The sequence below is a fragment of the Palaemon carinicauda genome, chromosome 26 (genome assembly GCF_036898095.1).
Source record: "Palaemon carinicauda isolate YSFRI2023 chromosome 26, ASM3689809v2, whole genome shotgun sequence".
Taxonomy (NCBI): domain Eukaryota; kingdom Metazoa; phylum Arthropoda; class Malacostraca; order Decapoda; family Palaemonidae; genus Palaemon; species Palaemon carinicauda.
This window is the reverse complement of record NC_090750.1, coordinates 78,604,167-78,619,166: the sequence shown is the minus strand read 5'-3', so window position 1 is coordinate 78,619,166 and position 15,000 is coordinate 78,604,167. Positions and strand designations below refer to the sequence as shown.

The 15,000-nt window shown below is 36.5% G+C and overlaps 1 protein-coding gene across 1 annotated transcript in view; it reads right to left on the bottom strand.

Moving 5' to 3' along the window:
- The window catches only part of 5PtaseI (inositol polyphosphate-5-phosphatase A), a 297,544-nt gene that overhangs the window by 182,547 nt on the left and 99,997 nt on the right, over positions 1-15,000 (bottom strand). Inside the window, exons 12-13 of the mRNA XM_068349793.1 lie at positions 14,197-14,277; positions 10,844-10,951 (exon numbers count right to left, since the gene is read on the bottom strand). Coding sequence (XP_068205894.1) covers positions 10,844-10,951; positions 14,197-14,277 — 189 coding nt within the window. The remainder of the gene's footprint in view (positions 1-10,843; positions 10,952-14,196; positions 14,278-15,000) is intronic.

Here is a 15,000-nt window from a genome sequence, read left to right as displayed (position 1 = left end):
TCCAAATAAAAATTTCTAAAAGGGTAAATGTCTGGCAACCTTTATTCCAGGACATTAGGGTATATTTTTAGCAGGGAAGCTAATGATATACACTGTTAAGCCCCTATTACACGTATCCGGTTTCCTACGGCCAACCTGGCCTACAGTGCCGTAGGAAAATTCTGGCTTACGGCTGAAGCTATTACACGTATTTGAACGGCCGGAGGCAAGTAAAGTGGGTCAGTGTGGCACTGTTTGTGGTAGAGGAATGACATGTTTTATCTCGACGACATTCTCGTTCCTGTTGCTCTAGCGTGCTACTTGAAGGTGAAAACAAGAAAAAGGAAGTTTTGGTTCAAACAATGTCTGCATAAACGACAAAAATACTCTCATGTTAACTTAATGAAGGAATTACCACTAGAAAAAGATGACTGGTTTAACTACAGACGAATGGATCACGACACATATTTGGAACTCTTAAGTCAGGTATCACCTTTAACAGAAAAAAAGGACACTTGCTTGAGAGAAGCAAATAGTCAACATGAGCGTCCTTCAGCCACTCAGACTGATGTCATACCATATGGTGAGCAATTACACGCTACGTCCTCGGTCCTGACTACGACGGCCATACGGCCAACTTTAGTACTGGCCAAAGTTCATCCGCCCAGCCCTGGGTGAGCTTACATACGGCCAATTTGCTATCACACGCTCCGGTTTGAACATATGCTAGCGTCGCAACCGACAGCGCCGTAGGAAACCGGATAAGTGTAATAGGTGCTTTAAACGTTTGCATTAAAAAAAACGGTAAATGTCTGGCAACATTTATTCCAGGATCTTTACCCTTTTAAAAAATGATATTGATGTAAAGGAGTGATATTACGGTCACCAAACCCGTAAGAGATAATAACAAAGTATGGTAAGAACAGTTTATTTTTTACGGAGAATTTCCGACTAAAACTGATGTATCTTTAACAATGTATGAGTTTGAAGAGATTGATTGTAAATATAATCGTCGCAAATAGAAAAGTCATGTGTCTGCCTATCATTACAGAATGAAGCCAAAACGTCGTCACTCAAAGAGGCTGTGCCAGAAAATGCTGTTGATCATGATGACGTTGATCGGCTGCTCAGTGTCGCAATCGCCCACCGATCTCTTCAAACTCGACCAAGAGAAAACTAAGAGCACCTCTGTTCTAGGGTCAGCTCCTGTACACTCTATCACAGCTTGTGCCCAGTTTTGCACTTCAAGTAAGTTTAGAAAAAAAAAAAAGAATTATGATCCTCATCTTAATCCAACTGTAAGAATTTTAAGATACAACTAAAAAAAGGATGATTAAATGTTTTCCACCAAATATGCAATGACGATATTTCTATTTCAGTTGCTGACTGCGCTTCTTTCAATCTGCACGTCCCTGTCGGGGCAACAGGAAACAAGAGGCTATGCGAGGCAACCAAATACAAAGACTTCGAAGACGACTACAATTTCAACGTCTACAAGAGAATAATAATAACTAAAATAGTACCACTGGTCGTTGTGTACAAATCCTTCGACGTTCCTAGCAAAGATAACGGGTGCAGTTCCCACAACGCTATTACGACGATCGTCTTCAACCCTAACGACGCCACCCATTCGGACCTAGATCACTTCATCTGTGGCAAAATAGACAAACCCTTCAGACAAAGTATAGACGATGGCGTGGAAAAAAAGATAGATACAATTGGAAATAGTGCACAAACATGCGCTGACAACAAGGTTTTGCAAGGCTTTGACTCCAGTGATGAAGACTGGACGGGCTTACAGGACATGAAGAGCCGGTGCCACCTTCTTGAAAAATGGTACGTTGACATCAATGCCTGCTTGGATGCTTTCCCAACCAGCAATCGCAGCCATTATCCCAATGTTTTCGTTGATAGCGACGATGTGGAAGATTGGAACTCCTGGATAACTTGCCCTTACTTTTACTTTGGGGTTGGTATCAAAAGGCAACAAATCGGCAGTACAAATAAATATGAGATCTTGTCAATGCGCTGTTGTAAGATTATTGGGCCTCCTTAAGAAGGAATATTTAGCAAGTTTTTTTTTTTTTTTTTTTAGAAAAGGTTTGGGTGTTAATGCTCATAAGTGCTTTTGATCTCAAGCAAATGAATATAATAGTTATAGAAACATTTAAGAGAATTAAAAAGAAAAAACCTAGAAACAACCATTCAAATGAAATGATGGTTTCTTGATAAAGTTTAATGTAATTGATAAAAAAGGATTAAGTTAAACTAATTAAATAAAGATATTAAAACAAACGGATTTTTTTTCTAAACTTTTTTTTTTTTTCAAGAGGAAGCGTCCATCTAAATGACCATTACAGTATATATTGCATTCCTCGTTGGCAATATTTTACAATAACAATAACAAATACAGCGGTTTCTAATCCACTGCAAGACAAAGGCCTCAGACATGTCCTTATTCATGTCTGGGATTTGACCAGTTTTCATCGCCAAGTTGGCCACTGCGGATTAGTGATGGTTGGAGACTTTAGTCTGATCGCTCACAGCAAACCAACCTAGTATGGGTGGCCGTGACTAGTACAGGTTTCACCAGGTCAAGGTACTCCCACTCACAAATGGCCAATCCTTGTTTCCTTTCCTCGCTGGGCTATTCTTCCCTGTTGGAGCCCTTGGGCTTATAGGATCTTGCTTTTCCCACTAGGGTTGTAGCTTAGCTAGTAATAATAATAATAATAAGACTACTATATGAGAACTACTGCCATGATGTATGAGTTTTGATTTTCAAAGATCGAGGTGGTTAAACTCAAACTACAGTTACGTGTGACGGGGTCACTTAAGCCCCTATTACACGTATCCGGTTTCCTACGGCCAACCTGGCCTACGGCGCCGTAGGAAAATTGTGGCTTACGGCTAGAGCTATTACACGTATTTGAACGGCCGGAGGCAAGTCGGTCAGTGTGGCACTGTTTGTGGTGGAGGAGTGACATGTCTTATCTCGACGACATTCTCGTTCCTATTGCTCTAGCGTGCTACTTGAAGGTGAAAAAAAAAAAAGAAAAATGAAGATTTGGTTCAAACAATGGCTGCATAAACGACAAAAACACTCTCATATTAACTTAATGAAGGAACTACCACTGGAAAAAGATGACAGGTTTAACTACATGCGAATGGACCACGATTTGGAACTCTTAAGTCAGGTATCACCTTTAACAGAAAAAAAAGGACACTTGCATGAGAGAAGCAAATAGTCAACATGAGCGTCCTTCAGCCACTCAGACTGATGTCATACCATATGGTGAGTAATTACACGCTACGTCCTCGGTCCTGACTACGACGGCCATACGGCCAATTTTAGTACTGGCCAAAGTTCATCCGCCCGGCCGTGGGTGAGCTTTCATACGGCCAATTTGCTATCACACGCTCCGGTTTGAACATATGCTAGCGTCGCAACCGACAGCGCCGTAGGAAACCGGATAAGTGTAATAGGGGCTTTAAGTCTCACTTTGTTGGTTGAATTATTTTATCGAATGTATTTTTCCTTATCTCTCTTTTGTAGATCATTCTTTACATCTGCATTTTTTTTCTACAGCGATTCTTTTTCTTTTGGAACCTTTTAAATTATAGCACAATATTTTTCTAAACCATATATATATATATATATATATATATATATATATATATATAGATATATATACTGTATATATATACTGAATATAGTATGTATGTATGTATATATATATATATATATATATATATATATATATATATATATATATATATATATATATACTGAATATACTTATGTATATATATATATATTCGCGAAAGTTTTATCGTCTCGCCATTCCAAAGCAAAAAGGGGAACAATGGAGATGGAATAATACTTCTGCAAACATCTCAAGGTGTAGAAGATCACAAGATTTAGAATCTGCTTAAAAAAAAAAAAAAAAACTCTGGTAAAACACCATTAAGTTCGTTAAAGTTTATGATGTGAAACAGATTCTTATGCTTCAAACCATCCAAATGCTTCGAATGAGAAAAACCAAGTGATGCAAATAAGCCCTCTTGAAGGTTTAAAGGCCGCTCATGAAGGGAAGAGGCCAGGGACAGTGACATTGCCCTATCAAGAAGGACAATGACCTAGAGACTGATCAGTTCCCAAGCTCCCTCTCTACGCAAGCTGGAACCAGGGAGGGCCAGGCAATGGCTGCAGGTGACTCAGCAAGTATGCCTATAGGCTCCCTAAAACCCACCATCCTTACTTCACAAGGATGCTGATGTTGCAGACAATACAAGAAACTATCGAGCTTGAGCGGGTCCTAAATCCCAGCCCAGCAGATTGCCAGACAGGGACGTTTCCAATAGGCCACCGATCAGGGATGCAAAAAAAAAAAAAAAAAAAAAAAAAAAAAAAAAAGGAAGGTAGGCCTCTAACGAAGCAGTCAAAAGCAATTGCTATCAATGTCAAAGTGTAATTGACATGATGAACATCAAAGTTATGCTACTGCGTTTAGTACGATTTGTCATCCAATTAGAGGCCTCTTTTATTGGCGACTTCTATAATAAACTATAAAAAAATGAATGGGAATCATGAAAGGCTTTTCAATACTTTAAAAGATGGAACAAAAGACTCTTTGCCCTTTTTAAAAGAGATTAAAATACCTATTTCCCTCATGAAAGAGGTTCCAACTCTTCTTGTTTCCCCACATCCGGGTGTATTGTAAAGTCTTCTTTTTACATCGTTTTCTTTTGATGGGGACAGATTCTCTCTCTCTCTCTCTCCTCTCTCTCTCTCTCTCTCTCTCTCTCTCTCTCTCTCTCTCTCTCTCTCTCATCACAAATTTTTATTACTCTACCAAATATCTACATTTCCTAAATATATATGAGAAACAAAAAATATCTATGGCACGTAAAACAAATAAAAATATATATGAGATTATCAAGAAACAATTGCAGGAGATACGATACAAAGAAAATATATTTCACCGTAACCAACCGGCACCCCCCCTCCCAAAAAAAAAAGAAAAAAAAAATAACCACGATCCTCACGACGAACGAAAAGTTGAAAATAATCTTCCAGAAAGAGGCACCTCCAGGACCGAAGGCACTTTAAAAATTGCTCGGAAAAGTGTCGCCATCAAACTTTAAGCTTTTCAGAAAAGCAAGGGATAAACAACTGATGAAAGGGATATTGGATATTTTTCTTCAAAAGGATCCCTAACCATAGAGAGAGAGAGAGGAGGAGAGAGAGAGAGAGAGAGAGAGAGAGAGAGAGAGAGAGAGAGAGAGAGAGAGGAGAGAGAGAGAGAGAGAATTTGAAGCCTTTGCCTACAGTGTGTATTGACTCTCGGTTCTCCAGATTAAAGTTGCCGCACTGTGAGCGGTAGAAAAATATTCATAAGGGTCTGCGAGCTGGATTCCAGGTGATGAATAAAATACTTCCTTTATTTTCCAGTATAAGAGAAGAGAGGCATTGATGTTTTATCCTCCTCTCGCTCAACAACAACAACAACTAAGGTGGGAAGAGGGGAGTAAAAGTGGGCGTTGACGGTGTGATAACGAAGGAGGGGGAATTACTATCTGCTAACTCAGATAAAGAGTTTCCTTTGATTCATATGTTAAATTCAAATAATCCTGTTAACTTTTTTTTCATTCTGGTGTTATGTAATTTGAATCAAAACTTAATCTTCGTAGGCAGAACAGATGACTAAACTGTAACAACCAACTGAAAACAAAGGGATTTATTTCGTTGTTTTGTGTCGCTGCTACTTCTGCACACCAAGCAATTCTATTTATAAGAACCTGAACGCACTTTGCTTTTTGTGAATGGGTTCTCGCCCGGTAGAGTCAGGCTATTGCAAAAAAATGGCTGAATAACTTTTTCATTAGATATAAACATATATATCTAATGGATCTGGACTTTGGAAACAGATTCAAAAACTTGCAATATGAAGTATGAGTTAAGAGACTGCACAGCAAGATGGAAGAAAGGGAACGAAGGTTTAGCAGAAAGCTAAAAAAGTTACCGCTGGAAAGATCTTTAATGTGATGTCTAGAGTGTACCACAAGACAGTAATCGTAGGGACACAGTACAGTACTGGGTAGAATAATAAACCTAATTCATCTGAAACGAAGTCCAATCAAGCTATCGTAACATTTGAAGGTTTGATTCAAGTACTGTACTGGTCAAAGAAATCTAAACCAGTGACTCCAAATGCAACTTTAAAGCATCGAGAGGGTGAAACAGAGACTAAAATTCAAATACATCCATTTATTTAACTAAAATACATATTTAAAGAGTGCCACATATTCATAAATAAGGAGATAAAATAATTGTTCAACAGATGAATTCTGGTGATCACATCAATTATTCCTAATCAAAGCTTTACAAGGGAAAAGCCGTGTCGTTTAAGCGTATGTCTTGACTCCTTTGGCGACCACGTTAGCGAGGAAGCCACCGTCCTTGCTGACTGTATATTCCACTGTCTGGACGCGTCCGTCGGGAAGCAAGACCTGTGTGGGAGGAATGTTGACTAATGTTACCTGAAGGATCTACTGTGCATGAAATAGTTGATGTTATCTGAAGGATCTACAGTGCATAAAATATTTGATGTTATCTGAAGGATCTACAGTGCATAAAATATTTGATGTTATCTGAAGGATCTAATGTGCATAAAATATTTGATGTTATCTGAAGGATCTACAGTGCATAAAATATTTGATGTTATCTGAAGGATCTACTGTGCATAAAATATTTGATGTTATCTGAAGGATCTACAGTGCATAAAATATTTGATGTTATCTGAAGGATCTACAGTGCATAAAATATTTGATGTTATCTGAAGGATCTACTGTGCATAAAATATTTGATGTTATCTGAAGGATCTACTGTGCATAAAATATTTGATGTTATCTGAAGGATCTACAGTGCATAAAATATTTGATGTTATCTGAAGGATCTAATGTGCACAAAAGAAAAAAAAAGTTGGTAATGTTACCTGAAGGGTCTATGTACACAATAAATTTGGTGATATTACTTGAAGGATCTACTGTACACAAAAAAAGTTGATGTTTCCTGTGCATAAAAGTGGTTGGTGCTGTGACCCAAAGAACTATTAATAATCTACAAGGAAAACATGTTGCTCTATAGGACTAAAAGTTCTATGTGAAACATTTCTACAATTACTATACTTACAACTAAAAGATTATATTACCTGAAAAGGTTATCATTATTACATGCAGGAAATTAATACTAATATCTACGCTACTTGTTGGAGCAGTGTTAATACAGTTAAAACAGTGTTAGTAAAATTAATTACTGCCATTATCTTCTAGGCTCTGAGAAAAACATTACTATTTTCTATGAAATAAAAACCACTTACAACCATCTAAAAATACCATTATTAAACCAGTATTACTTTCAACATCTGAAGAAACTTACCCTGATATCGTTGCTCGTAGTTTTTCCTGAGAAATGTATCACGACTGATAATGGGTTGGTATTCTAATGGTATTAGGGGGTGAGGAGTGATTACTCAAGGGTTGTGAACCCTTTGGGTAAGGAAATGCTCTCTATGGCGAATGGCTATCTTTCGTAAGGCCAAATGGAACCACATTAGTCAGGTCAGTATATTTTCAGAGTGAGGCCATCGAAAAGTTTGCAAGATCTGTAATATGGACACTATTTCCATAGAAAGTTCTAACTGTTTGAGCTCAGTGGAGCACCTAGTAAAGGGTTGTGGATCCCTATAGGGTGGAAATGGCCGAAAAATGGCAGATACGGTTCTTCTGATGTCGATGAGAGTTATGATTTTCGGTGATGTGAGATTTTGGGATAGGGAAATAACATCGTCGTTCTACAATGTGAAAATCATCATATTGCCTGGGACAAAGGTTTTCCTTTGTAATAATGAAATAAGGTGACAATATAAAAATCATATTTCTCAGCATTCAAATAAGACAAAATGTTAGAATAGCATACAATGTGCTACTCATAATAATAATGTATTTGAAGATAAAGATATGTCTTGATTGTACTGTGCCTGAGGAATACACGCTAAGAAACACATACTTTCGGATGAGAGAGAGAGAGAGAGAGAGAGAGAGAGAGAGAGAGAGAGAGGAGAGAGAGAGAGGAGAGAGAGAGAGAGAGAGAAAGAGAAGAGGAAAGAGAGAGAGAGAGAGAGAGAGAGAGAGAGAGAGAGAGAGAGAGAGAGAGAGAGAGAGAGAGAAAGAGAGAGAGAGAGAGAGAGAGAGGAGAGAGAGAGAGAGAGAGAGAGAGAGAGAGAGGTCCATAAATTAATAGTATTTTAGGTTTTCCTCTTGCAGTCATAAGTTCGGAGAGATATTTTTATTCTTCAGAAGGTTTGCAATTAAATTCAGAGAGAGAGAGAGAGAGAGAGAGAGAGAGAGAGAGAGAGAGAGAGAGAGAGAGAGAGAGAGAGAGAGAGAAATTAAAATCCTTCAACTAAGAACTACTATCTGCTGTTTCACGAATATTACACCTTACAAATCCATTAAAAAAAGACCATAAGTACTTCACCGCCCAGCAACCCCACCTTTTATGAAAAAGAAGAAGAAGAAAACATACAATTAAGCAAATTAGGAGAGTATAACATCACCCTATGAGTGAACTTCGAACGCTCTCTATCCCCTAAAACAAGGCAACGTTCCACGAACACATGCAATAATGGCTGTTCCAGGCGAAGCTACTTTGGATATTAAATACTTATAGGTAAAGCAACAGTGAGAAAGGAATAAGGAAATAAATAAGTTACAATTGAAGTAATGAACACTTAGAATAGAATATTTTATGAACAGTAGCAACATACATAAACTATAAAAACTTTAAAAAATCAAGAGGAAGAGATATAAGATAGAATAGTTTGCGGGAGTGCACTCAAGCAAGATACCTCTACTGTTAAAATAAAAAAAAAATAATTGTGTAAATCTTAGAAAACACACGCACCAGTACCAAAGAGAGAGAGAGAGAGAGAGAGAGAGAGAGAGAGAGAGAGAGAGAGAGAGAGACTCGATCATCACTACAGCGACAAGTCACTAAGTTTCTATCCCATCTTACATAATCAACGACACGAGCCCATTGGAAAAGGAACCTGGCAAAGTCGCATGGTCAGGTCGAATTAACAGAGACTGCCAAAAGCGAGCCTCCTTCCACTCATAAATACATGCACTTAGCACTTACGACGCATTAACTTCATGAGTAAATCACTTTGGCTTGGAATAAAGGAAAGGGTCGGGGTACAGGGGAGAGGTTGATTAAGTGCTGGCAGCACTACTTAACAGCATTCAGGCGCACGAAGGACAAAAAGTGTCGATTGTACCAAGTATTTACTACTAAAATATTTGGATTAAGAAAATATACGGTTTATCAATTTTCCTGCTAAGTGTCCGGTATTTGATTAATTGGAATGTAAGAAATAATCACAGTTCTCCTGAACTTACTAAAAGGATATTTCGCGTTAAGGAATGTTTTTAATATTCTGAGTATTGAAATTATAAATAACTTGGCTATAATCGTTAAAAAGAAATGAAATATACACTTCGCAAATTTTTTCTGAAATGTTTATGATCAAGTAATATGGAAGATTGTTAAATAAACGCTATTTTTACGAATGCCATTCCAGTAAACGATATATGAATACATTAATAAACAGTTTTTTTTTTTTTTTTTTTTTTTTTTTTTTTTTTTTTTTTTTTTTTTTTATAAAGCAACAGAGGAAGGAAGGCCATGTTGGCTAAGCCTAAGAGCTATTTATCAATGAAGTTATTTCCTTCTCAACCACTGTTGTTTAACTGAATCAATTTCCCCGTCGTTGGGACGGCCGAATGAATGCCAAACGATCAACCAATTAGGTTTTTGAGCTTGGGGCATATAAAATAGACCTAGCTACTGATTGAACATGGCCTCACTATATAGAGCCAGCTATTCAACTGAATGAAGAGGGCCTCGCTAGATAAAGCCAGCAACGCAACTGAGTGAACAGGGCCTCAACTAGATATAGTCAGCTATTCAACTGAATGAACAGGGCCTCACTAAGTAGAGTCAGCTACCCACCCAACTGAGCGATTAGAGCCTCACTAGGTAAAACCAGCTACCCAACTGAGTTAGTAGGGGCTCACTTGATAGAGACAGCACCAAACTGAGTGAGCAGGGCCTTACTAGTTGGAGATAGCTGCCGAACTGAGTGAGCAGGGCCTAAATAGATACTGTAGTGCCAGCTACCAAATTGAGTGAATAGGGCCTCACTAGATAAAGCCAGCTACGCAACAGTGTTAGTAGGGGCTCACTGGATAGAGACAGCACCCAACTGAGTGAACAGGACCTTATTTGATGGAGATAGCTGCCGAACTGAGTGAGCAGGGCCTCAATAGATACTGTAGTGCCAGCTACCCAACTGAGTGAATAGGGCCTCAATAGATAAAGCCAGCTAGTTTCCCAACTACTCAACTGAATCAGCAAGGCACCATTAGATAGAGCTAACTGCCAAACTGAGTGAAAAGGGCTTCACTAGATTAGAGCCAGCTACCCGTCCATAGGATCTCACTATAATCGATTATTCATAACGGTATATTGATTAATACACTTTCATTTCTTGAAAATAATTTTATGAAAGGTATTATATCCATGAAATAGCATTATATATCCAAATAATAAGATGTTTAAACAGCGGTGCATCGGCAGGTAATATCAACTTGTGCAAAAATTTTATTATATAATTTATCTTTGCCCCCAAGTAAAAGTTCTACTTTTAAAACCATTTCGTTCGACTGATTTGATGGAAATAGAAAAACAGTCAAATAATTAAAAATACATAAACATAAGAAAAAATAGTCATTAACTGACCTGGTATGACCCACTGGTGTCATATCCGTTGCGGGCTTCTCCGTGGCTGTAGTCATTACCAGAGTAATCGTCCTTTACGGCGTAGTTGAATTCATACTTGGCTGGTGTCTGCAAAAAGGAAAGGGAAGCAATGCAAAGGGGCTGATTTATTATCAACATTGGTAAATAAACAAATTGTAAAGATTGAAGGAACTTTGAAAAATATGATTTGTCTCCAACGTTTTTCAATCAGAAAAATGAAAAATATATCACATATGACGTTTCTGTATAAAGGGAGCTAATAATTCCACATAAAAAAAATAAAATAAATAAACAATTGTTTCTGTAATTATCCTAAGAACAACTACACATAACATATATGCATTGAGGCTTAATATCATATAAAGGAGTGTACTTGTAAAAAATATTGAAAATCTCATAAACCCTACTTAGTATAATTGTCCAAAATGAAATGGTATAGACAAATAGGTTAAAGCTCGAGATAAAATTAGAATAGTTTGCAAATATTGTGAGAACAATACATTCTGAAAAAAAAAATTCTCAAATCTTGATAATTATAATTTTTTTCTATTTACCACCTTTCATCTCTATATAAACAACCACATACTTCAGAACATAACAACTATGTCTTCGTTTCAAGTACGTAAAAGGAATGAAATTGTATCAAGGAGACTTTCTTTTAATGAATTGCTGTTTGAAGCCAATTCTTAGCTATACTACTACAAGAATAATATTAAAAGCATGGCTAAGAAAATTTACTGAGTGATCGATCTATTTTTTATCTAGCATCACACCTACAGCTATAGACGTCAAAGACTAGAATGAAAAAAAAATAATGACATAAAATGAAATGGAACCGTAGTGAGACAGTATTCTAGCTGGCGAAGTGGGGAGAGTACGCTCCCAAAGGTAAACAGACTTCTTCAATACTTTGAAAGAAAGAGAAGCACAAGAAAGAGCCTCGCTAAATTCCAGACACTTGACTTAAGAACATCTGGATGTCCATGAGAGAGATCATCATCTCGGAGGAGCGGCCTTTCCTCACTCCTCCAAGTGGATGGAAGAGAGAGAGAGAGAGAGAGAGAGAGAGAGAGAGAGAGAGAGAGAGACTTAAAGCTAACATTCCCAACTGGAATTGGCGATTACAGGACGATTCCAGGACTTTGATGGAAATGGTGCTTGTCGTGCAGATGTCGTCCTAATGCTTGGCACCATGAGCGAGGCTCACACACACACACACACACACACACACACACACACACACACTCGCAAAGAATCCATGTTTTCTTTTTTTTTTTTACTCCCATTGATAACTATTAATCTTTATGTAGTAAAAATTACACTATTTTCCTTTTCCATTTACTTGAATGAAAGCCAAAGCAAATAACAATATATATTTATATATATATATATATATATATATATAATATATGTATATATATACATATATATATACACACACATATATATATATATATTGTATATATATATGATCAAGAGATGAATTAACATATAATATCAATAACAATTAAAATCTACTTCCTATGGAGATTGAAAATTCCATTACTCTCTCTCTCTCTCTCTCTCTCTCTCTCTCTCTCTCTCTCTCTCTCTCTCTCTCTCTCTCTCTCTCTCTCCAACCCAAAAAGTATTTAAAGTCTTTTTTCAAATATAGCACAATTACTTTCCCTCACTCGCACCCTTCCTCCTTTTCTACCATTTCTCCTTCTTCTTCCATCCCATCTCCTTCGTTTCCACCTTTCGAAATGAAAAAAAGCCCTCTGGTATTGGCTCAAAGCCATGGGCGATGAAAAATGCATTCGTATCTCCATCCGATGTTCAATCAAAAGGAATAAAAGGGAAGTCGGTCGCTTGGGGTAAATATCATTTATTCCAGGATTTTTACCGTTTTTAATGCTAATTTTCGTTCCAGCACTTTTTTAACTTCATCTGCAAATTTAAGGTCTATCTCTCCGCCCACTTTCTGGCCCCTCCAAATCATAGATTCATTTAAGAATCAATTCCTATTATCTCCATACACTCTTCAATGCTAGGAATCTTGTGGCCATTTCTTCAAACCTCTTCTTCAACTCGAAATATCAATAGGATATGTGAGTAAAAATTACATAGGAAATCATAACCTATTGAAATTCATCTCACTATCTGTGTTCCAGCACTGGAGTGATTATAAAAGAACCAGCAAAATAAATATATATAATAGTCATTATTCTTATATTATTACAAGCTAGGCTATAACCCTACTTGGAAAAGCAGGATGCTATAAGCCCAAGAGCTCCAACAGGGAAAATAGCTCAGTGAGGAATGGAAAAAGGAAATAAATAAACTACAAGATAAGTAATAAACAATGAATATAGAATATAATAGATAAAAAAAAAAAGAAACACATCTCTATCCTACTTCTAAACACACCCCTCTTTCATTAATTTCCGACCTTGTAGCCCTTGCCTTCCGTTTGCTAAAAAAATGCAGTAGATAAAAAAACGAAAAATAAAGAAGTATAAAAAATGGCCTCTGACTTTTCCAGGAATTCTTATTTCGCATTAGTTATTCATATTCTTGTGTAAAGAAACTTCTTTTGTTCTCTATGTTATTCTTTAAAATAAAAACTCTTGTTTTCTTTTGTTAGAGGAATATATATATACAGTATATATATATACATATATGTATATATATATATATATATATATATATATATATATATATATATATATATATATATACATATACGCGAGGGCGTAGATTTAAGTAATTACTTTCGTCCTCCTGTGGGTGACATCAACAGACTAACAACATATATGCATATATATATATATATATATATATATATATATATATATATATATATATATATATATACATATATATATATATACATATATATATATACATATATATATATATATACAGAAAATATAACTAAAGTCTCTGTAGTAACCTAAAACTACGTTAATATCCTCCATGATTATCATATCCTATACAAGTCTATATCCTATTCATGCGTTCCTACTGGCAATGAAGTCGTGAATCTTTGTATGTGTAAACACACCCCTTCCTTATTCCCATCTACAAATCCGTTATTTCCCCCAATAAATCCCTTTTCTCCTCAACCTGATGGTCATTTCTCTTATTGTACATTTATTTCCTTATTTCCTTTCCTCACAGGACTATTTTTCCCTGTTTGAGCCCTTGGGCTTGTAGCATATTGCTTTTCCAACTAGGGTTCTAGCTTAGCTAGTAGTAGTAGTAGTAGTAGTAATAATAATAATAATAATAATAATGAAAATAATAATATTAATAATAATAATAATAATAATAATAATAATGAGACTTACGTCAGGATAAGATGGAGCAGGAGCGTATTGGCTGCTTGGGCGAGCAGCTACAGCCACCAAAAGAACAGCGAAGATTGCAACCTGAAGAGAAGAAAAATACAAATTTTGTCAATAAAAATCTTTAAAATACAAGTTTGGTTTAAAAATGTAAGACTAAATTCCCCAAACACAGTTTCTAAATACGTTTACTTGAAACCCTTGGTTAGGCCTCGACTTCGATATTTGGACGGGAGAAAAATATTGTGGTCATGCTGAAATTAGCAATTTATATATACAGCATGTGTGTAAATACAGTATGCACATGTCCCGTATATGCATACATAAATTTTATAACACACACACACACACACACACACATATATATATATATATATATATATATATATATATGTGTGTATATATAAATATATATATATATAAATACATACATATATATATATATGTATATATATATATATATATATATGGTGGAGTGGAAGCAGATGTACGTCAGAGAGTGAATGAAGGTTGCAAAGTGTTGGGGGCAGTTAAGGGAGTAGTAAAAAATAGAGGATTGGGCATGAATGTAAAGAGAGTTCTATATGAGAAAGTGATTGTACCAACTGTGATGTATGGATCGGAGTTGTGGGGAATGAAAGTGATGGAGAGACAGAAATTGAATGTGTTTGAGATGAAGTGTCTGAGGAGTATGGCTGGTGTATCTCGAGTAGATAGGGTTAGGAACGAAGTGGTGAGGGTGAGAACGGGTGTAAGAAATGAGTTAGCGGCTAGAGTGGATATGAATGTGTTGAGGTGGTTTGGCCA